The 23,984-nt window shown below is 28.4% G+C and overlaps 1 protein-coding gene across 4 annotated transcripts in view; it reads right to left on the reverse strand.

Annotated features, from left to right (window-relative positions):
* Positions 1-23,984, reverse strand: part of LOC111618276 (leucine-rich repeat neuronal protein 1-like) — a 50,127-nt gene that overhangs the window by 20,915 nt on the left and 5,228 nt on the right. For 2 of the 4 annotated variants that reach the window (XM_023359786.1, XM_023359775.1), the window contains exons 2-3: positions 16,061-16,207; positions 13,620-15,811 (exon numbers count right to left, since the gene is read on the reverse strand). In XM_023359786.1, the coding sequence (XP_023215554.1) occupies positions 13,828-15,702 (1,875 nt within the window). In that variant the 5' untranslated portion in view covers positions 15,703-15,811; positions 16,061-16,207 and the 3' untranslated portion in view covers positions 13,620-13,827. Of the gene's footprint in view, positions 1-13,619; positions 15,812-16,060; positions 16,208-23,984 lie in introns of those variants that run through there. The other 2 variants (XM_023359779.1, XM_023359791.1) reach the window with 2 other exon arrangements.

The following is a 23,984-nucleotide window of genomic DNA, read 5'->3' on the forward strand; positions in this document are numbered from 1 at the left end:
ACGTTTGTTACGTCATAATGTTTAATACACGATTGTTACGTCACGACATTTAAAACACGATTGTTTCGTCATTTGAGCAATTGTTACGTAATAACGCAAAACAATCGTTGCGTAATTTAGGAATTGTTACATCATCAATATGTAAACAACTATTGTGTCATTTACGCGATTGTTACGTCATTCCGACCTCTTTTATGTAAAAATTTCAATTTAAGAAATAGAAATAAATGTCATTTTCGTTACAAGAAATTGATTAAATGAGTACAATTTAATGAAAAGAAATTAAAGAATTATCAAAATCATAATTTCAAAATGAATGAAAAATTCAAAATGGTAAAAAAAGAGTAAAAATATTTATTATTAAATGTATTTTTAAATATTTTATTACGGATATTTTCTATCATCGATGTTAATGAAATTACTTGGTAATAGTAGTACTATCATCAAATATTTTATTGAATGAGAGGATTACATTCAACATGAGTTGATATAATGAATTGCTGCGATGATTAATAGTTGATGATGATTAATAGGCAAAACGGATTCCATGAATATATTTACAATATTAAACTTCTTTATTATGACAAAAGACTTTCTTTTCTCAAATGTTAAACATCAATCATTTCGTGTCTTATAAATAAAAGTTTTTATTATTAAATGGGCATTTATATATTATTAATAATTGTAAAAATAATAATATTTAATATATTTTCAAGAATAATTATTTATTTTTTCTATCGAGAATAAATAAAAAGACTAACATTTGAAATTAAAGTAGATTTCTATTCATATAAATTGTGAAAATTCTGAATTTCTGGACAGAGAAATTATTAGAATTTATATAATTTATGAATAAATATGAAATTTTTATAGTTTTAAATTTAAAATTTATTTATGTTTTAATTATTTTTTATGTGTATTTATCTATTTTTTTATTGTGTATCTATTTTTTTATAGTTAATTGCAATGTAATTTAAGGATAAATATGGAATTTTTATAAAATTAAAAATCAATTTTTTTCTATTAAAAATAATGAAAAAATTAATTTAGTGTTATAGAAATATCATATTTATCCTTAAATTACATTGCAATTGAACTTTAACCCCTTAATTTATACGGTGAAAATGGATTATAAAAAAGGCATTTATATTGTATAATGTATGAAAAAAAGTAAAAAGTACATAAAATCTATTATTTTATACAGTATAAATGCCCTATAATACATTTTCACCGTATAAATTAAGGGATTAAAGTTCAATTGCAATGTAATTTAAAGGATAAATATGATATTTCTATTGATGTATTTTCACTTATTTTTCTATAGTATAAATGCCCTAAACTATATACTACCCTACGAAATAAGGGGCTATACTTAATTCGACATACAATTCGACTAATTTTAATTATAAAAATATCGAATAATTTATTAATTTANTAGAAGAGGGCCTATCGATTCAATTAACTTTCCTTTTCCCAAATTAGAAAAAAATATATATATATATATATATATATAAAACTAAAGCATTTTAAACTAGGAAAAAAAAGAAAGAAAATCAGCACGAGTTTTAAATTATACCATAAAGTTTATATTCAATGTTACAGTATGAATTTTTATCAATCGATAACATATCTAGAAGATAAAATAGACCAAGTTGAATTTTACAATATACGCAATCACGAACATCCCTTAAATGTAATAAAAAGGGTCTCCAACCTTCTACCCCCTTTTATACTGTAGGGAATTTGGTAGAATAACAAGGTTATCCTTTACAAAACTGAACGAATCTCCATTCTCTACTTAGTTAGGTTTCTTTTTCTTCGTTTCTTTCTGGGCAATCAAACTTTTTCTCACAAAAGACTGGACAAACTCAAACCTTATAAATCAAGAAATCTCACGGAAGAAGGGATTATTCTATGTATATGTGTGTGTGCTTGGCTCGCTTGTTCTCATGCATCATGCATCTTCTTGTACGATGGTACAAAATGGTTTCGGCACGGACAGGCCGCGATTGATCGTTATCTTCTTCTAAAAAGACAAAACGTATTAAGGGTCAAGTAGTAGTAACAGCTGACNGGAATGATAAGTATCGTACATTGCACAGAATATACAATAATGCAATTTCGGTCATAAATAGTTTTAATGGCTTTTTAATGATTATCCAAACTTGAATATCTACGAAGTAATTCTTAGTTTATTTTATAAATTTTTTGAATTTACACCATATTATTCCCTTCTCTTCTACTAACTCATTTGGAAATTTCCTAGAATACAAAAAAATAAAATAAAATAAAAAAATAGGGAAAAAAGGGGGAATATCAGGAGGATTTATGTGTTTGCAGTCATTAAAGTAAATCAACTTCCTGGACACGTCTAGTCATTTTATGTCGCTGATTTATAGTTAAGGCCGGAAATCGGAATAGATTGCCCCAACGACTGTTGCATTTAAATGAACCAAATGAACGACTATAAACGTTGTATACAGTTTCCAAATTGACTCATTTATTCTAAATTTTCAAACCTGTTGATATATTTCTTTTGAGTTTCCTGAAAACTTTGAGGAATAAATCATCATTCATTCTTTACACGCCATTAAAAATATAAACTATAATAATTTAAGCATAATTTTTGCTTAAATTTATTAATATTTTATGATGTTTAAATTCATATATATATGAATTTTCCTTTTTGTTTGCGTTGATAAAACAAAATAAATCATGAAAATTTTATAAAAATCTTTCATTTATCTCCTTGAATTACTTATTATTATATTTCTAAGATAATAAGGGAAAGTATATTTAAATATAATACTTTTAAAATTCAAAGCTTTTAAGTTTTTGTTAGTTTATTCTTAGATTCGATTTTATAGAAAAGAAGAGAAGGAGGAGGAAGAGGAGGAGGAGGAGGAAAAAGGAAAAAAATTTTCTTCTATTTTTAAATGAAGTTTCCATTATGTAAAATAACGAAATTTAAATATTGCAATATAAAATTTTATAAAGTTTTTTTAAGAAAAAATAAATAAAACCTTAATTTTATTTTTAAAGTAAAACAATAAGAGGAAAACGAGAACGTTCAGTAGAAGAACGAACTACATCATAAAAAAGTAATAAATAAAATAAAGAAAAAAGTTTTTTAATATTCAAAGCTTTTATCGTTTAATTCATTTTATTTTCAGTAAAATTCTAGTGTTGTTTCTAAGGGAGTGTCAATTTACCTGAATTTGAAATATTTCACTTTTACTTTAAAATTCCTTAGCATCTACCATTTTCTGTTATGAATGCACTCTGTTTATTGTTGCCTCTCTTCTTTCTTTCCCCTACTTTATACATGAATTTTAAAAAATTTTAAATTAAAAGTAAAGGTAGTAACGTTATTTCTTCTGCTGCCTGTAAATGTATAATCGTTAACTCTGTATAAAATATCAAGAATAATTAATTTCTTCTGTGTGTAAAAGTTTATGGAACTGTGTTTCAATTGATGTTACTACAAGTATAAAGTATATAATTATTTTTGTAGAAAAAAAGGGTAATTCGTATAAGTAAACAGCAGACACTTCTATAGAAATTAAGGTCCTTCGAGGATGTAATCATAGGATACTCGAGTATTTAGTCAATAAAAATCTGAATGTAGAATAGTTTCTTTATAAATTCAATAACTAAATGTTTAACAGTTTTATAAAATATATAATTATTTTAGATTTAAATGTTCTATAATTTGATTTTTATTGATTAAATGCTCGAGTTTTCTTGATACTCGAGCATTTAATCATACCCTTGAAGCACCTTACTTGCATGGAGGTGCAGTTTACCTACATAAAGTCACGTTTATTGTCTATACAGATGTTCCTATAAATACGAAATAAGAAAAAAATAATTATATATTTTATAAAATTTTGATATTTATTTAATACATTTATAAATAAACTATTCCACAGTTTATTTTTTTATTGATATAGCATTCATCTGTACTACAAATATGCAGTTAAAACGTGAAAGTAGATCGACATTTTGCGTAAAAAAGTTATTAAGTCCCCCAATGATATTTAGACCATAATGATGTTCAGTCCGTAATGATATCTAACCCCTAATAATATTCAGTCTTTAATGATATTTATCTCTAATGCTGTTCAGTCCTTAATGATGTTCAGCCCTTCAATTCCTTAATGATATTTAGCCCTAATGATGTTCCATGGGTCCCAACCCTTTTCTTTTCATCCCCTTTCCTTTCTCACCCCCACCCCCCACCTTTCTCCATAACACAGGTCGTACCAAAGAGTGATACCTTTCTTACTTCTACTACTACTGATGTTCCATTCCTAATGATATTTAGCAATAATGGTGTTCCATTCCTAATGATATTTAGCCTTAATGATGTTCAGTTCCTAATGATATTTAGCCCTAATGATGTTCAATTTCTAATGATATTTAGCCCTAATGATGTTCAGTCCCTAATGATATTTAGCCCTAATGATGTTCAATTTCTAATGATATTTAGCCCTAATGATGTTCAGTCCCTAATGATTAAAATTTATTAAAATGTTATTCATTAGAAACTAAATATGATATTTTACGAGGCAATACCTACCAAAAACACGTTGATGTTATTCGATTTGAAAATTAAAAAAAATCCTCTCATACACGAATAAAAAAATACTCAGACAAAGTTATAAAATTACATTTTTTTCCCTATAAGAGAAACACGACAAAAAATAAATTTATTTATTGAATTTTTATTTTTTAAAATTTTACGANTATATATATATATTATATACATTTTTTTATCTTCAATTCTACCGAATAAATCGAAAGAAAAATTGTACATTTTAACTCTTAAATTAATTAAGGTAGGTTAAAAAATGAGTTCACGGATCTATAACAATAAAAACAAAGTATGGAAATTAGATTTAGAAAAAAAAAATTTCAGAGTTTTTTTTTTTAAGGACGAAACAGGAAAGAGTTTGGTTAATTAGGAATTAGAAAACCTAGATAAAATCCATAATGGGTAATTGCTTAACTTGTTTCACCTTAAAGCTCTACGTACAGTACATTTAATTGATAAAAATTGTAGATAAATTTCTAGAAAAGGGAAGAATTTTTTTTAATTCCATTAGCAACGAGTTGCTTAACTTTCCCGGCTAAAAAGTTAAAGTTGCGTGTAGTGCCATCTGTTACGAGATTTTTATTTAAAAACACTTTTTATATTATTATTATTATTATTATTATAAAACGGAAAATGGCTTAAATTTTAAGGGTAGTAACGAGTTTTGTAAATATTATAAAATGATAACGAGTAAACTTTTCACTAATTCCGACCACCTTCTCGACCTTTAACCACGAAAATTTTATAGCATTAACCCACCTGATACCCAAATCATCCCGTAAAATTTCAGAAATTTTCGACAAAAGACACAGGAGTTATTAAGCTTTAAATTGGATGGACGAAATCGTTCCTCCCCCACACATATATTGATAGAAAAAAAATACCTCTATTATAACCTATACAACAGAAGGAAAGGTAAGGAAAAGAGTAGCAAATTTGGTATCATTTATTTATTTATCCTTTATTATTATTCTGCCTGATTTTGTCGAATTGCAGCTTATTCAGAGAAAAAAGTGAATCGTTAGAAAATCGAATAGTTAGAAAACAAGGAGAATGCGAAGGGATCGCTTTTTATTTCTGGATTCGTGAACTGGCAGACTGTATGAGATAGAAAGTACGTGATATACGTGACGATGCCTGAAAACTTCATACGTATTCGTGACTAACTTCTCTAATGCCCTTCCATTCATTTCCCACATCAATGTATTTGAAGTCTATATTAGAATACGCGGAATGTTTAAAACAAAGACAATTCTCTCCCTCCCCTTTTTAAAGGGTGGTTTATTAAGTAAATTGTTATTTAAATGAATGAAAAATTACTTTCGTTTTTTAATGGAATGTTTTAATATTTCAATTTTTATGGCATGCATTTACTTATATTGTTACTTCGGGCAAAATATCAGGCTATTTCATGATTAAAAATACGGAATTCATGCGTTTGAAACGACACAGCTCACGTGTACTTGTCACTGCGTAAAGCTTTATTTATAGCTGGGTTATACCCCCAAAAATAATCTTTTTTGTAACCGTACAGTATACAAGAGGATAAATTTTTCATAGATTTATCTATATTCTTCCTGGTTATAGTTATAAAATACAAAATTTTTTGTGCTACTACAATATAAAGTATTCCTCGTAGATTTGTTTTACTAGAGCAAAGAGTGGATATATATATAGGAAGAATATTTTTGGCTACCATCTACAAAAATACACAATGATTTCCTTTGTTATATTCTATAGAAATTCTATATTTGTGACGGTAACAAAGAACACTTCTAGTACTTCTGTAACATGTGTTTAGTATAAGAAAGTACAGTACTTTCAATCGTTGACTGGTAACACAAGAAAGAATTGAATATTCTTCGTTAAAACTATTCAAAAATATACTTTCTACACGCTGCAGGTGGGCTAACTTTTTTTCCTCACCCTTTCCTTAATATTCCTTTCAGAAACTATGCGATACGAGACTTTTACCTTACTTTTAACAAAGGAAAACCTCGATATAGCGATTGAACAATTTTAAATGAAGACAATAAAATAACAATTGAATGTATATTTCTAATTGTAATTAATTTATACATCGAAATTTCACAGAATCGATCATTTTCTTCGTAATTTTACGTACATTTTTGTTGGTATTAAGTCAGTCATTGGAACAATTTTCTGATACTACACTAGAGATATTTGTATCTTAAATTGTTAATTATTAAAACAAACTGATTAGACGAATGGGTGATAATTATTTAAGACTGAAAGAATCTTTCATAACAAGCGAATTGAAGGAAGTGTTTAATGGATACGCTTTCTGGTAACACATCAAATATTAACCACTCTATGAAAAATTAAAGCTGCCTAATCAACCTAAGGTAAAAGGAAGATAATGAAAATACCTTTTCTTTGGTAACAACAATGAGATAATGCTTTTAATTATCAGCTTAAGAGGAATAAAAGATTTCTATTAGGAAAATACAATAAAGAATTATTATCTAGGAGACGATGGCACTAATTTTATTAACACTAATAACTGAACGAAACCATCGTCTTCTTCTGAAGAAAAATTCCAATTTTAACAATTAAAAACGTATAAAATTATTAAATTTCAACATTAAATAACGAATCTGTGCATTAGAGAAAATCGAAAAACATTAAAATAATTAAAGATTTATTCGATATTATGCGGGCTATTTAATGGGAAACCATGCCAAAAATTGTAGTAAATGGTATAATTAAAATTGAATTAAATATAGTAAGGTATCATTATCTATTAAATTAAAAGGCGTGTCAATGATTAAATGAATTATCATCTTCAACTGTAGATTTATCAATTAAAAATGTATAAAATTATTATGGGAAAGTAGACGAATATGGAATAATTTGTATTATTTAACAGTTATACAAGTGTCCTAGTTGGCAGTGTATGAAGACAGATAAAATTATAGAAACGTCAAGCACGTCACTCGAGGTCATTCAGTCCTTTGACTTGGAAATTACAAGAAAATGCAGAAATTTATTTTGGAAATGTGCCATAAATATGGGTGTCCGCAGGGGGAAAACGGGTACTTGCCCCCACCCCTGAAATGTCGTAAAAAATTTCACAAATTTCAATCGTAAAAGTGATTGAGATGTATACTTATACTCTCAACCATGGATCACTTTGTCTGTCTTTAAGAAAATCCAAAAAATTTATTATGTAATTATTTGTCTGCAAGCTTTGAACCCATTGTAAAATTCTCTCTGGAATCCCATGGTCACATATATGAAATTCTGTAAGAAATCATAATTCACTGGGTACAGAAATCACACACTTATAACCGAAAAACTCCGTGTGATATCATCTCACATGAAAAACAATGCAAATTTCTTCTCTTACATCTGTTTAAATAAAACAGCAACGTTTTCTTTTCAGAAATCTTGGCTTTTGCATGAATAACCTTGAAGAATGGCACCTCCATGAATAATCTAAAAATCACCATTAACCTCAAAGTCTTTCTACTTTGTATGGATGTTTCCACATTATTTCTGACATGCAGTTTGCAAGCCAAGATTCTAATGTCCGCCATTAGGAGGTTAAACATTTTCTCTTCCATTAGGGAAATATACTACATTAGTTTCCCTTAAGGTGGTTTACATTGTTTTTTTTTCGCCTAATTTTCTATTGTATTTGGCACTCCGTGTGCTTGAGAGGCGTTGAAAAGTTAATTCAACTTTTCATTTTGTACAGCAATTTTGTACAACACTGGATATTTCGTATTAATAAAAAATTCCGTATTTTCCTCCTTTTCTCTAAATTTCACTTTAAAAATCGAATTTAAAGATATTTTGAGATTAAAAATTAAATAATTAAAACATTTATTTAGTATTATAAAAGTTTTTTCATAAGAATTTCTTCCAAAATTCGTAGATAGATTGAATTACGTGATCACAGTATCAATACCACTATTGTTAAGTGAAATTTATCATTGTAAACTGCTGATTTAACAAGAAAAATATCGATTTTAATAATTTAATAACATATAAATAGCTAAATTTTACTTTAAAATGTTAAATTAAGAATGTTTAAATGTTAAAAAGACTGAAAAAAAATTAAAATAATTGAACATTTACAGGTCCTTTACAGGTTGTTTGATAAGAACCTCTGCCAAAAATCATAACAAATGATATAATTAAATTATCAAATTCCATTATGATACATGACAGTATCAATTTTATCACCATTAAAACCTAAATTAACTTATTATCTTCAATTATAGATATAATTTTTAAAACATTTATATATTTGTGTATTTAAACATTAAAAAAAACAAGTAAATAAATTTAAATAATTAAATTATTTATTAAATAAGAAAATCTGAAAAAATCGTACACAATTAAAATCGAATTAAATATAATAAAAGTATTATTATTATTATTATTGTTATCTGTTAAAGTTAAAAGCGATAACACTAATTTAGTTATTACTAATCACCTTCAACTGTAAATTATCAATTTTATAAATTCAAAATGCGTAAATAATTAAATTATTATTATTATTATTTTAAATATCGAATTAAAAAACAAGGAAACAAAAGATTTCTTCCAAGGGGTGCGCATTATATATAAGACACGCTCAATAAGAACGTGCCAAATTGCTCAATTAAAATCAAATTTTATAGATGATTTTCTAAGAGATTATTTTATCGATAAAAAAATAATAATTTTTTTATTATTTTAAGTGCAAAGAAAATAAATTGTTGTTTTCGTTTCAGTTGCATTTTATTTACAGTCGAATAAGTCGTGTTGTCATAAACCACGAGTACAGTATTTTAAAACTATTATTGTGCAGTGGAGCAAAGTTATTCGTTGATTCTTGAGCTAACCATTTCGATATAAACACATTATATATATATATATATATATAAAGTTAAAGAAACTAGGAAACTTAAACAAGAAAAAAAAAATATCCCCTCCTTCCCCTTATCTTTCTTGTATATAAATATACAAAAAGATAAATTTTCGAGATGGTATTAAAGTTTTTATAGTAAAATGGACAAGCAATATAAGTTCCAAACAAGAAACAGAAGGGGGGTAAGTATATATATATATATATATAGTATATACATTCTTATATTTATTGGATTTGCAATAAATTTTTTCATACACGAGGGAGGACTTTGTAAATCAGGTTGAAAGGACAAGTTGAGTTTCTTTTAGAATTGGGTCGATGAAAAGAGACAGTTAGTGTTGGAAAGCCACTACAAAAGTCAACTTCAATATTGTTTTCACGAACGGTAAAGGAAAGAAGCAAGACGTTCGACGATTACCCCGAGGAACTAAAGTTTAACGATATTGGTTTCGAGCCAAAAGTCAAGACATCGAGTCGCCTTAGCTTTTGTACTCAACAATGTCCTCTTATCGATATCTATTGTCCCTCCCCAAGAAAAAAAAAAATAAAGAAAAGAAAAAGAAACTGATCCGGCTATACGTAATTACATATTTTCTACAAGAGCCATGGTATGATTGTTGATGAGAGGAACGATAACGTTTACTCAGGAGTGTTGACCTGAAAGGTGGTGCCACAGAAAAAAAAAACGGGGGAAAGAAGGAAAGTTTGTTATGATTCGGGCCAAAAATAGGACAATTTATCCGGTTGGATCCACCAGAAATATCTCGAGTGGCTTTAATAATCTGTCAGGAAATACAGTTGATCGAATTACGTTACTGTTAGACAGAAGCAGGAACCTACTTTCGCTCCATCCAATCTCTCACTTGATAGAGAGAGAGAAGGGAAAAAAAAAATAAATAAAAGTCCACCTCCTTTAGTAAGAGATGTCATTTATGGTACACGAAAACTGATTTTAGATATGTTATTATGAGGCTAAACACGCTTGTCTAATACAGGGGAATGATAAGTATCGTACATTGCACAGAATATACAATAATGCAATTTCGGTCATAAATAGTTTTAATGGCTTTTTAATGATTATCCAAACTTGAGTGATGAATCGTATCGATCATTTAGGGGGCCATATATCAGCCGAAAGCAAGAATAAATGAATAAATAAGCAACCTATTAAAATCTTGTATTCATTACGGATGGCTTGCAGAATATTATCAGAGAATAATTATGCATAAAACTAACAAAAATGAAAACTAAGCTGCAAATATTCCATTATGAATAAAACTAGAACGGTGTGGAGTAACGTAATGTAAAGAGCGTGAGTACGTCTAATTATAATGACAGACATGCAGACAGTATAACGAACTAACGATCATGTTTGAGGTAACAATGAATGTGTCGCATTGCCACCAAGTTTCTATCTAACATCTGCAATTCCTTGGTAAATTGCACGATTCTACTGTCAGTTTCGAACATTTTTAATGATTTTAATTGGCATTTTATCTCAATAAAATGCTATTATTAAAGATAATTTAGTCTATTTAATTTTTTACTCCTCTTTAATCAGTGCAAGTTAATGAGATGGTGACGAGACTCTTTATTGCGGTATATGTACGGCCCCTTTTTTTTACATAACTTTTGGTAATAAATTCATTTTGTTATTTACACTTGTCTTTTTTTTATGGGAAAAAAACAGCCTATCTATTTAATTTTTTACTCCTTAAGAAGGTATTTTTCTAATCATATTTTTGGAAATGATGGCAAATAAAGTAGTGTCTGCTTATAATGAACCTGTATGGACCATCAGAACTGACTTACTTCTGCAGTAAACCAAAACAGTGCTTATTTCCAAATATTTCCACTAACGTTTTCGAACTTAGTTCTTCTTCAGGTGAAACGGGTAGAATCNTTTACTCTTCGGTTGCAGATTATTAAAAATCATTGTTTTCCCACTGCTGATGCACTGTGTACTTTTAGAAATTGCGATTTATCTAAAGAAAATTCCGGTTGATGTATGCAACTACGACTCGATTTTTTTTTAATATTCTAGCTAATTAGCTCGACGTATAGATTAATTTTTCATACATAAATCGATGGAAAAATTATTATTATATTTTTTTAAAATTTAAATGTATTTATCTAGAAATTATCCTGTTCATTACTAATGCATTTTATTTGTTACTTTGAATGGTTTTACAGTTTTTTTTCGAATTTTGTAAGCGTTAATTTACGAATAATTTCGAATTCTGCCACGTTCCTGTAGGGATTCTCGTTTATTATTTTGTATTTTATATGTTAATTTATATTATTTTTAAACTTTAATTTCTCCTCCTCCTCATCATCATCATCAAGTCTTACATTCTATTAACGCTCAAACTGCTGTAGATCTCTCCATCTATTTTAGTGATTAAGAATAATTTAACAGGAATGGATGATGATAAAGATGGTTCTCTATTAAAGTTCATACTATTATTGATCTTTCCATACCATTTTTTGGAGTTATCAATGATATTTTTATCATCCATAATGGCTAAGCTAACAGCTTAATTTATAGTTCTCAGCATCATCATCATCACTTTTACCATTTTATTTTTCACTTAATTAATAAATGTAAGAATTAAATGTACTAAATATCATACCTAGATTAATTTCCAATTAATTAAATGTATATCAGAAAACAATTTTAATAATAATTTAATCATCTATACAATAGTTAATATATACAAATTATTTTTCTAATTGTCTTTTCAATCTTTTTTAATGTATATATTTACGCAGATTTTTCTGTAATTTCTTCCATAAAACACGATATTTCCCCATCATCCATAACAGAAATTAATCATTCCAACTTTAGAAAAATGATATGTTTGTTTGTCGATCCGTATATTTACTAAGGTTAATCGATAGTAAAAATGAAAAATATAATAAAAATTGTTTTTAAAAATCAATGTGTGTGTGTGTGTGTGTGTGTGTGTGTGTGTGTGTGTGTACGTATAAATATATTTTATCATAATTTAGATAATGGTCTCGTGTGGTGTTTCTACGGAGGTAAACAGGAAAATGAAACCAGTGTATTTTTATAATGAACCCAATTCCTCTAGCAAACTTAAGGGAAGAAAAAAAGATGTATATATATATTAAGAAAAAAATATATAAAAATAATGCATTTTTTCCACTTTTTAATTGGACTTAAGAAGAAAATTTTTTTTTTAAATAATTGGTATTATTATAAGGAAACTTCTTGCAGGAAGTAGTATCTTGTGATGACGGTGTCCTATTGCACAGATATATCCGCCTTGAGGCTTTCCTATAGAGTTAAAGTGTCACAGAAAAAGTGTGAGAAGAATCGATAGAAAATTCCATCATCCAACTGTCCTCGAAAATAAAGAAAAACAAAAATTGATTGGAAGCGAAGTGGGGGGTAGTAAATGTGATCAATCAAACAACAAAATAGGACGAAAGTTCCGGCTCTTTGGAAGCTATACATCAAGGAGGTTATTTGTCAAAATAACTTTAGACTAAGAAAAGTTTCCGCCAAAAACATTTTCAAAATATTACAACAGTAAAATATACATTATAGTTTAACTTTACAAGGTAATGGAGCTCGTGTTATAACGATCACCCCGCCATTCACTATTCGATATGGTACTTACAACAGAAACAACTTTTCTTCTTTCCTAGATGGAAATTTCTCAAGAAGAAAAAATAAATAAATAAATAAGAAAGGTTGAAAAATTTTTACTCAAACATATCAAGATTTGTTGACTGTTTTCTTTGATCGTATATTTGAAAAACTGTCGAGATTTATGCAAAATTGACAATTGATCGATGGCAAATCTAGTGGAAAATGTAAGCAACGAAACGTATTTTATTTTTATTTTTATTTATTTTTCTTCCCCTCTATATTTTTAAATTTATTTAAAGATGTGAATTATTCTATACGTATAATCTATTATATATATATATATAAATTTTTTTCTCCTTCTATTTATTATAAAATGGGATAAAAATTAATATTTTCTTGGCATTAAAAAAAGTAAGTTTTCGATAATTATTTACATTTGAAAAGGATTACTAAATTAATGATTCTTTAGTAAGAAAAATAAGAAATTTATAATAAATAAATTGTGTATCTACATCAGTATCGTGTTAAGAAATATGTAAACAGTAAGTTTACTTGTTCAAATATTTACCTATGTTGTTACAATGTTGCTTGTTTATTACGATGGAATTTTAAGAAATTATTTTGTTTTAAAAAAAAATTCAAATTTTTCTTTTATAAAATCACCAATTTAAATGAGTTTTTAACTAGATTAAGAAGCAATAATGTCTTAAGATAAATACTTACTGACCACTAATCCAAAATATCGGTTTCGTATTCCTTTTCATCTCCTAAACCTTCGTCAGGAGAATCTCTTGCCTCTGGCGATAGTGAGAGATGAAAAGGGATGATTGGACTACGTTTCCACGTACCTTGATTTGATATCGATGAACTAGCTAAATAATTGTCTTCTTTAAACATTTCGTTTTCAGATTTAGTTCTCATAGCAGCTCTTAACAACTGCGGATGTGAATCACCATAATGGTCTTTCCTCCCAGGAAGAGTAGCAATATAAAGTGCACTTTGATTCCTGACATATTGGATATTTTTGGCACTGTAATCGCTAGTAGAACTACCGTCACCCTCTCTCCTTCGATATTTCCACGTCCTGTGATCCCCAAATAAGGAGGGTTCGCGCGTTCGTGACAAATATAGGTCATCATCATAAACTGCTCTTCTTACAAAGTCCCTATCTGGTATGTCACACGTCGAGTAAGTCTCTTCCGATTGCACACTGTTTCCGGCTTCGGATGCGTATCCGCTGTTACCTGTGATCCCGTGAGGGGTTGCTTGTGGTTCACTATCCTCTCCATCCCCGCATTGCCTCTCTAAGCTCGTCATTTCTAGTTGATTCTGTTTGAGAGAATCGAAATTTTTATATAATTTCACACCTATATTTTTTCTCTCTTCCGATGGTGCCTGTCTGTGCTGAAGTACCACGAAGCATACTGCCACAAATAACAAAGTCAATACGGAGAATAGTCCGATAACAATACCAGCTATCTCACCACCTGCCAGTCCAGAACTATCTTCGCTCCTCGCATTCACGGTTAGAGTCACATTAACGGAAACGTTTCCCGCTCTGTTGGCAGCAACGCATAGATATCTGCCACTGTCTTTCACCATCACATTCATAATTGTCAAGGTGCTTCTTTTATGTATGGTACCCGTCTCGCGTATCATGTACATTTGTCTTCCGAACGACATGAGTGAAAGATTGGTTATCACTCTTCCTCTCCACACCCAGTGGACCTCAGATTCAGGCACGGCACGAACTCGACACGTCAGCGTGGCATTTGTTCCTTCCGACAGAATTAGATGAGTATCAACGGACATAACTTCCGGTGGACAAGCGAAATCTTGAAGCTCCAACATGTCCCATGTTTTATAACGAACACGCTGAGGTTGTTCACATTTGGGTGGAATACTGATAGGTACGTTGTTATTGATCATCCATTCTCTCACCTCTAGAAGTCCGCAATCGCAATACCACAGATTTTGATGAAGATCGAGAGCGTAGAGAGGAGGGAGAGATTGTACAACTTTGCCACTCAATATCCTTAATTTATTACCGTTCAATCTTAAATATTCCAGATTTTTAAGTCCAACGAACGCATTAGGTTGGATAGTATCGATCTGACAGTGCGACATCTCTAATGTTGTCAGCTGCACCAAGTCGACGAATGTACTATTTTCGACCACCTGAATGGGATTATGACTCAGTTGAAGTTTCCGGAGTAATTGGCAGTCTTTAAATATCGCTGAAGGCACCGTTGTCAGGAAATTGTTGCTCAAATCAAGCTCCACGAGATTTGATACTTGGTAGAAGGCATCACTAGTTATGGTTACTAAACCGCACCTTGTCAGGTAAATTTTCTGTAAATTTACTAGACCAACTTTCTGAAATGCTTTACTTTTGAGCGTGTGAAGAAGATTCCCACTTAAATCTAATACCTGAGCACCTGTGTTCAATCCAGATGGCACATTCACTAAATCGGCACCAACACACTCAACAGTTTCTTTACCATTCTTCCATTTACAGGAGCAGATACTGAGACATTCCGGCATGGAATATACGGGTTGTAAACACAATACAACTAGCACCAATCTGACCCTATATAGGGACATAATGCACTGTGGACGTTATACTAAAGAGCATAGGAAAACCAGAACACATTGTTTCTCTTCAGTCCATTTTTCATCTGGGCAGAGCAATGTAGGTAATTCTTTAACCAATCTAAAGAAATAAATAATAATACAATTTATATAATTTTAACTTATATAATTAAATTATTCATTCGTATATAAAAAGAATTTTTTTAAATTTTTATTAATTGTTATTAAGTTTAGAGAAAATATTCCAAAAATGTACTTCCATTAGTTACTTCAAGAAAATTTTTACTATAGCTATAGAAGAAAATTATCCCAGTTGCACTTTAAGCAAGAGAATTTGTACAAATTTTTAAAATGTATAAAAAGATCTTACAGAAAACCATGCAGCTAATTACAGTCGGCAGTTTTTCTTGTAATTGTTTCGGATAAAGAGTCGAGTTGGCAGAAGAGACTGACTGAATCGAAATGCTTTCCAGTTTCAAACAAGTCATTTCTTTCCACTTCTTGACAGCAATGCATTCTAGTGAGAAAGCAAGGGAGAGAGGAGGAGAAGGAGGAGCAGAAGGGAAAAAAAACACTTTTAATTAGTTTCAAGAACGAAGCTACTGCCATATACCACAAAAAATAAAAATAATATAAAGAAAGTTTGTTTATCTAGATATTCTTCTAACTATTATTATATTGAAGTATCTTTCTTTATTATTTTTATTTTTTTAAACATTTATATTCGTTTCCCCTTATTGATTCTAAAGCTAAATGTTAATATAACCCTCTTACAATAAATTAATATTAACTTATTGCGATTAATACTAATTTTTTAAATAATTTAAGTGATTTTAAATTGACGTTATATCGAGTTTTTTTTATATATAAAGTAATGAGTTTGGATATAACGTTAGATGCTGCGATACATTTTTATGGGTTTGTTTATTGTTAGCTGGAAAAATAATGTGGAGGATTGCTATTAAATCATATATTTGGACATTAAGTAAGCTCTATTATTGTGTTTCCTGTGCTTAAGGAAGAATTATGTTTAGGCATTCCTTTTCGAGTATTTAATAAACAAATCGATATGTTATATGATACAACATTCATTCTAGTATCAATTCATTAAGTATTTGAAAAATTTAAGAAAATTCTATGTTAAATTCGATTATTAATGCACATTAAATTATGTATAAGGTCGTCTATTCAACAGAATAATCTATATAATTATTAAACACTAAAATTGAGTGTTCACCAGTGTGTTTTATACAATAAAACATAAAAATATAGAAAAAAAATCTCTAAAATATATTTATAAAAATAATATTAATATACTACTTTAAGGTTAACGAATTTTTAAAGTTTAAATTCGATTTTAATTAAAATTTTCTATATATTTTTTAAAAATTCAATATGTTATAAACTAAAAAATTATTTAATTCGTAGAAAATTTTAAAAAGTAAACATTTTTAAAACGTTAGAAAATTGTAAAATTAGTAATTTTAAAGCTTTCTCGTATATTACTTCGAATTTAACACACATTCTGGTTTGTAAAAATTAATATTTTGTGGAAAACGAAATGATAATTAGAAGCGTAAATGGAGTTTTCAATCTTTAATAAATTTTTTCAATGTTAAAATTGCATTTAAAATAAAGTAGAAATAACTGAAAATATACTCTAAATTTTTCGTTACGTACGGACTTTCGAAGAATTGAAAAATATCTCCCGAATTAAAGAATTATTTCTGAATTGAATTTAAGATCATCTCCAATTTAAAACCCAGCAAAGCACCCCAATTTTAAATCCAGAAACACGTAGAGAAATGCTTCTAAATTGGAAATATTGTATAACTTACACCAAACCGCACAGAGCCCAAATCTGTAGAGCCAATGATGCTCAGAACCCAAATCTGTAGAGCCAATTATGCTCAGAACCCAAATCTGTAGAGCCAATTATGCACAGAACCCAAATCTGTAGAGCCAATTATGCACAGAACCCAAATCTGTAGAGCCCAATTCTGCACATTCACTTAAAATTACATATATCATTTATAGTTTCTAAAATGACACAAATCTTTCATTAAAGCTTACAGATATATTAATAAAACTCCTTATTTTCGAGTAAATTTTGAAACCGTAGAAAGAAACGAAATCAGAAATTAAAAGAGGAAGAGGGGTGAAAAAAAGAAACAGAAAGAAAAATCGATGCGAGACATTTAGCTAACACGACGAAAAGTTTTAGATCCGTACTTCATATTTTATTCATATTTTAAAAAGATAATTAAGGCTTATTCTCTATGAAGAATATTAAAAGAAATCGAGAGTAAAGCTTTTATAAATTTGAAAAATTCTCTCTATTTTTAAAATTGTTCGGATATCACGTAAAATGCTCGTTATCTATTAATATATCGGCAAAGAAATGTTAAACGTGTAAAAAGGAAATGAGTTTAATGGTACCATTTTTAAAGAATAATTTATAAGCATAATTAAAATATTCAAATGCAAACATTAATTTAAAAAGAAAAATAAATAATTAAAAACAGGTTTTAAAAATGATTATTTTCTTTAGAACATGACAAAAGCAAATATTTGTTTGTCTTTAATTTTTTTTTTTTATTTAAAGAAGATCTTAATTAAGACATCGAGATACTTGATAACAAAAATATTTGACTAATATATCAAGTAAGGACCCACTTTGTATATTGTTTTTTTAAACTAATAATTATTTTACACACGTAATTTAATTTATAAATAGCATGATTATTATTTAATGCTTAATGATAATTTGATAGAAACATACTAAGTAAATTACAGATTATCTTTTATTCCATCCTTTATACATTTTTTTTCCTCCTTTATCACAAATATTTAGCTCCATCCTCAAAATAATTATATTGTTACGAGAAAAAATTACTGTGAAATCGTCACAATGCCAGGCTGCAATATTTAATCATATTTTTAAATTTATTTCATTTAAAATATATGCTCTCGATCTCAAATTAGTAATGTATTGCCCCTGTAAATCATACTTTTCCTGATAACAACAGAGTCATGTCTGTCATCTACGTAACTCCGTTCGGGGGTAAAATTTGTGAATCGAAATCACGTGACTTCCGGTTTAAACCGGAAATTAGTATATAGTTAACCGGGGCCTCTTGCTCCTAAGCTTTCCATATCTGGTCTTAAGAATGGCGTTAGATAGATAAAGTTAAGATTAAGGAAGAATAGAAATACCTCACACTACAATAATAAGAAACTGGGGTGATTAGATAAATTTTATGGTATTTCATTGAATTTTACACAATAAAGTTTAAATTTTGAAGTATATAATGAATTATTACACTGGATTAACATCAGAATTGATTTTACACATGCAAAGAATATATCTAGCAGTGTTCAAACTTAGATAATGTTCACGATTTTACACTATCTAAGCTCGAACAATGCAGGCTAAATCTATAAACTTTATTGTATCATCCGTATTCAAATTTATATATAAAGCTGGACTAGAATAAAACGAAACAAGCCTTAAAATATAGTTCAAAAGTCACAAATTATTGGAAAGAAAAAAAATTCTATAAATTGAAAGTTGAAATCTCCATTGGATGAAATATTGAAAGTGGTAAATCATGGAAGAAGATTTTAATCATAAAGTTCTTTAAACGTCTACTTAAAACAACTTTAACTCTAGCAGTTATTGGATTATTTAAATGGTAATAAATGGAAAACTCCCCGTGTTTGAACGTCATTACTCATATTTTCAGAATATTGACATTCTGTCATTTTAATAATCCCAGTAGGTTGATTAAAATATGACAGTTGGATGGGAGAAGTCAAAAGTGGGAAATGGTGATTACGAAGCTTTTAGAAATCAATTTCTTGTCAGCTACTTTATTTTTTTTTTTATTTTTTACGATCAAGAGCGAACGACAAAGTGCAAAAGTCCTTCATGCATCTTACCATACTTGTCCACAACTAGCGAGAGAGTTTCGCTTTGCCACATCTTGCTCTATAGACGTATGGCATCCATCACTGTCAGTATCAGGTAAAAACCTTTCTCCATCCAGAAAATTGTCTGTTTCCGTCTATAGGTGGTACGAGAGAAACGACAGTCGATAGCAGACATGGTAAATGTATCCCCCAACAATGTGGTATCTACGGTTTAATACTAATAAAAGGTCAGTGGACCGTGATGTATCCCAATCAGTTTTTCCAATTTACTGGCTGCGCTCTTATTTCTAGTTCTGTTACAATTATATTTTTCAACCTTAACTTGAAAGCGCTATAGCAAATACTTTATCGATCCGTTCGTCCCTTTGCTTCTTGCCAACAGTTTACTTTTTTTTTATTTTTAATAATTCGAACGCTTATGGCTTTAACGTGCAATATTTCAATTAATATCCAGGTTGAAAATTACAATTTTTCAATGTTTTCCTATAGCAAATTGATTACTTTCCAGCCATATTTTAAACACATTTCTTTGATGATTTTTCACGCAGATTTTCTTGTAACTGTAATTATGTATGGAAAAATAATTACTGCCAACCTGTAGATTATTATAAAGGTTACGATTTAGAATCATTTTACAAGGAAGCAAATTGCTCATATTGAATTTAGTATCTTCTCCGTGATATCACCATAGAAACGAAATGTGAAGAATGCGCTTTAGCACTGTTACAAAGTATACTAATAATTAAAATATACGATAACAAATCGAAACTATTCAATTCGTTATTATAACAGTACTTAACTTTCATGCAAATTTAGGAAACAGCACAAAGAATATTTACAATATTTGTATAGCTACGCTGATCAGCAATGCGCTATTATTACTATAACGGCATTCATAAATCATTTATTTAAATGAATGTTTGTGTACGAGTAAACGAGCAATCCTTGTTACTATTACAATAATCAAGCAATTGTTTCTCCTTGATAAATCATATAACAATCAAAAATATATTTAAAAAACAATCAAAGAACCCGTAAAGAATCATCAGAAAAAAATTCCTATTGTTTCCCATCTTCGATTCTTTCCCTGTATCTTATATTGCCATATTCTACCTTCCTATATTGTATTATATATTCCTGTATCCTATATTGTTATATTCCATTTTCCTATATTCTATTTTTCTTATACATTCCTGTGTTTTATCGTTTCATATAGGCCTATTTACTATGATTACAATTAACAAGGCATCATTTTCTTAAGGAACATCATCACTTCATAATTTACATATATAATTTTTAAAACAATATTTATATAAAAATAAATCCTTAAACAGAGATGTAAAAATGATTGTCGTAACGCCTACATATTTAATATAATTTATTCATTATTATTCTAACAAAATATAATAATACGAAAGCTACACTCTCCTAAACGGCCTAAACAATAGAAACGGTAAAAAACAATAGGAAGAACAGTAATCATATTTAAGGTAATTACACTTTGTTGATATTATCTAAACCGTGATGTCACAGAAGAGAAAAAAACAGGATCATTTATGCTATCAAATGAATGATAAGATTTCACGTTGACAGTTATCATTCATATCTAAAAATAAATCTGTTTTTATCCGGTTAAAGAGAAAAATATTTTAAGATTTTATATAGTGTTTTAAAGGTTAATGCATTTAAATTATGTTGAGAAATTCGTTTTAATTTTGGACATTAAATTCACGTGAAAGTAATTCACTTTCTCTCCCCCCTTCGGATGTAATGTTTAATACGTAAGCACGTGAATGCATCAAGATTAAAAAAAAGGGGGAAAAAAGATTAAAAATAACTCAGAAATTCTTTTATGTAACAGGATTTTTGTAAGAGGAGAAATTGACTTTAATACAAGATAAACGATGGAAGAGCAAATATTAAATTATCTGAGCAATTTCGAATTCTGATAATAAATATTTGATATTTTTATAAAAATATTTCCAGCTAAATTTATCGAACTTACAATGTGTTTGATATATAATTTACATATTATCTTCTATCTTTATGCTTCACTGATATGGAAGGGTTTATATATATATATATATATAAGGGTAGTGTGATTCTTAAGACATTTAAGGATTTATCTTTATAAAAACATTGATTATCCTTGGATAGAAATTTAAATATTTTATAAATGTAGATGTAAAAATTTGATACTTCCTCTCTTAAAAGTTGTAAAAATTTGTGTTAAAATATACATATATTTTGATAAATTATCCTTGTGTAATGTGCCAAATTTAATAATTGGATATTGATATTTCGAGGTTTTAATCATTCATGCTGAGTACTTAAGTGTGTTTAACATGCTACCCTCTTTTGAAATATAAATTATGTACACTTTAACTAGCGATCTAACTAAACTAATAAGGAAATTTGGGGGTCGATTCTACTAAAATGTTCACATGAACAACATTAGTAATTTATTAAGTAACCTTTTAAAAGGTTATTTCGTATTTCCAGCAAGCTTTTTTAAGGCTTTTTAGTATCGATGCCATGAAACTACACAACAATACCAATGGATTTTATGTCTGATTTAATTACTGAAAACGTAATCGTGCGATTATCAGGTGATAATTTAACATGACAGTTACATCTTGTTGCTAGTTATCAAACTCATACTGGTGTAAGAGATTTAATAACACGATTAATCTATTATTAGACGTGCTACTACCAATTTCTACACTTAAAATGGATAAGTAGACAGAAAAAAATACACCTTTTAATTTATTTACAGAGGATAAAAATACGGTAAAGTGCATAAAAACTTGATATCCTAACGCATTAATTATACATTACTCGATAGACAAAACACCCACCTTAACAACGTCGTAACTTCAAGTAGTTAGTGGCATGCTTAATTAACTTAAACATATTAATACTATTTAACAATCACGTGATTATACTTCATTAAATAATCGTGTAATTAAGTTACAAAGAGTTAAGTCAACCGAAATTATGCCCAGTCATGCTATCTATACGCGTGCATCCTCATGTAGATTTTTGCATGGGAATAAGTTAGAATAATTTATTAAAAATAACAAGGTACGAAAATAACTAATTTTATGTATAATTTAAATAAATTTATAAGCAGGAAATTAACATGAAAATCGGGTGGGGTTAAAACTTAATCATGTCTTAATACAACAATAGCATTTGTACGTTGTTAGCATAAGCTTAATATGATAATTAGACGATATTAAAAAAAATACAAGAACTGGAGGTGGTATTACCATAATAATAGCAACGTTACCGTAATAGTATAACATAATAAGAGATAAGACAAGAAAATTTTCAAGTTACTTAGAAGACAAGAAATCATTTACGTGCATGGTTTCTCCCGTGTGCTCCAACTTCCAACTATGAAGCATGGTCATGAATATTTATAGGAGTGGATAACCACAAGAGGAAGAAAGCGATGATAGCAGTGTTTGCTGTTCTATCATCCACACACAGACTTACTACAAAGCCTGTACACAATGTTAAGTTAGAAGAAGAAAAAGAAAATAGGAGGAGGAGGAGGAGGAAGAAGAGGAGGAGAAGGTGGATAAGGAGGAAAGATAAAAGCAATCGTGCAATTTTTCGCATTTTAACTTTTATCAATTAAAATATATTTATGCAAATAATAAATAATTTATTCTTCTATTTCATAATAAAATATTTAATTTATTTACATTCGTTAAAATATTTAATTAAAATTTAATTTTATAGAAAATAATAATAAACATAAATATATACTTATTTAAAATTAGATAATAATTAACTTTCATTTATTATTTAAACTAATTATAATTAGGACTTTTTGAAGAATAAAATATTTATAAATATCCTATCAATTATTTGAATTTTATTTATTTTTTGGCGTGTAAGTGGAAAGTAGTGTGCATAGAGAGATAGAGAAAAGGAATATTTTAGGTGGAGAAAGTGAGAAATCTTGGTAATCAAAGTTTTATGTGAGTGAAGGTAGATTATATACTTTATTCCTTTCAGCTTATATAAGTGTTGTGGGACAAGAAAATCTCTTAAGGTAAGTTTAAGTGAAAGCAGTAAAAAAAAAAAACTTGAGTCAATATATTAAATATATCATATCAGAGGATATAATGTTTTCTTCCACTAAAAAACAATGATTTAAACGAAATTATAAATTAAATATTTTATTAAATTAAGAGTATGAATATTTTATTCTTCCTTAAAAATTAAACTTAATTATAAAAGTTTTAAATGGGATTAATTCTATAAATTATTATTGTTATTTTGTTTTTTTTATTATTACTAAAGTGTAATTTATATAAATAACTTAATTTTTAAATACTTTTAGGTTA

Source organism: Centruroides sculpturatus, unplaced genomic scaffold (genome assembly GCF_000671375.1).
Source record: "Centruroides sculpturatus isolate CEXI.00-Female unplaced genomic scaffold, Cexi_2.0 scaffold69, whole genome shotgun sequence".
In the NCBI taxonomy this organism is placed as follows: Eukaryota; Metazoa; Arthropoda; class Arachnida; order Scorpiones; family Buthidae; genus Centruroides; species Centruroides sculpturatus.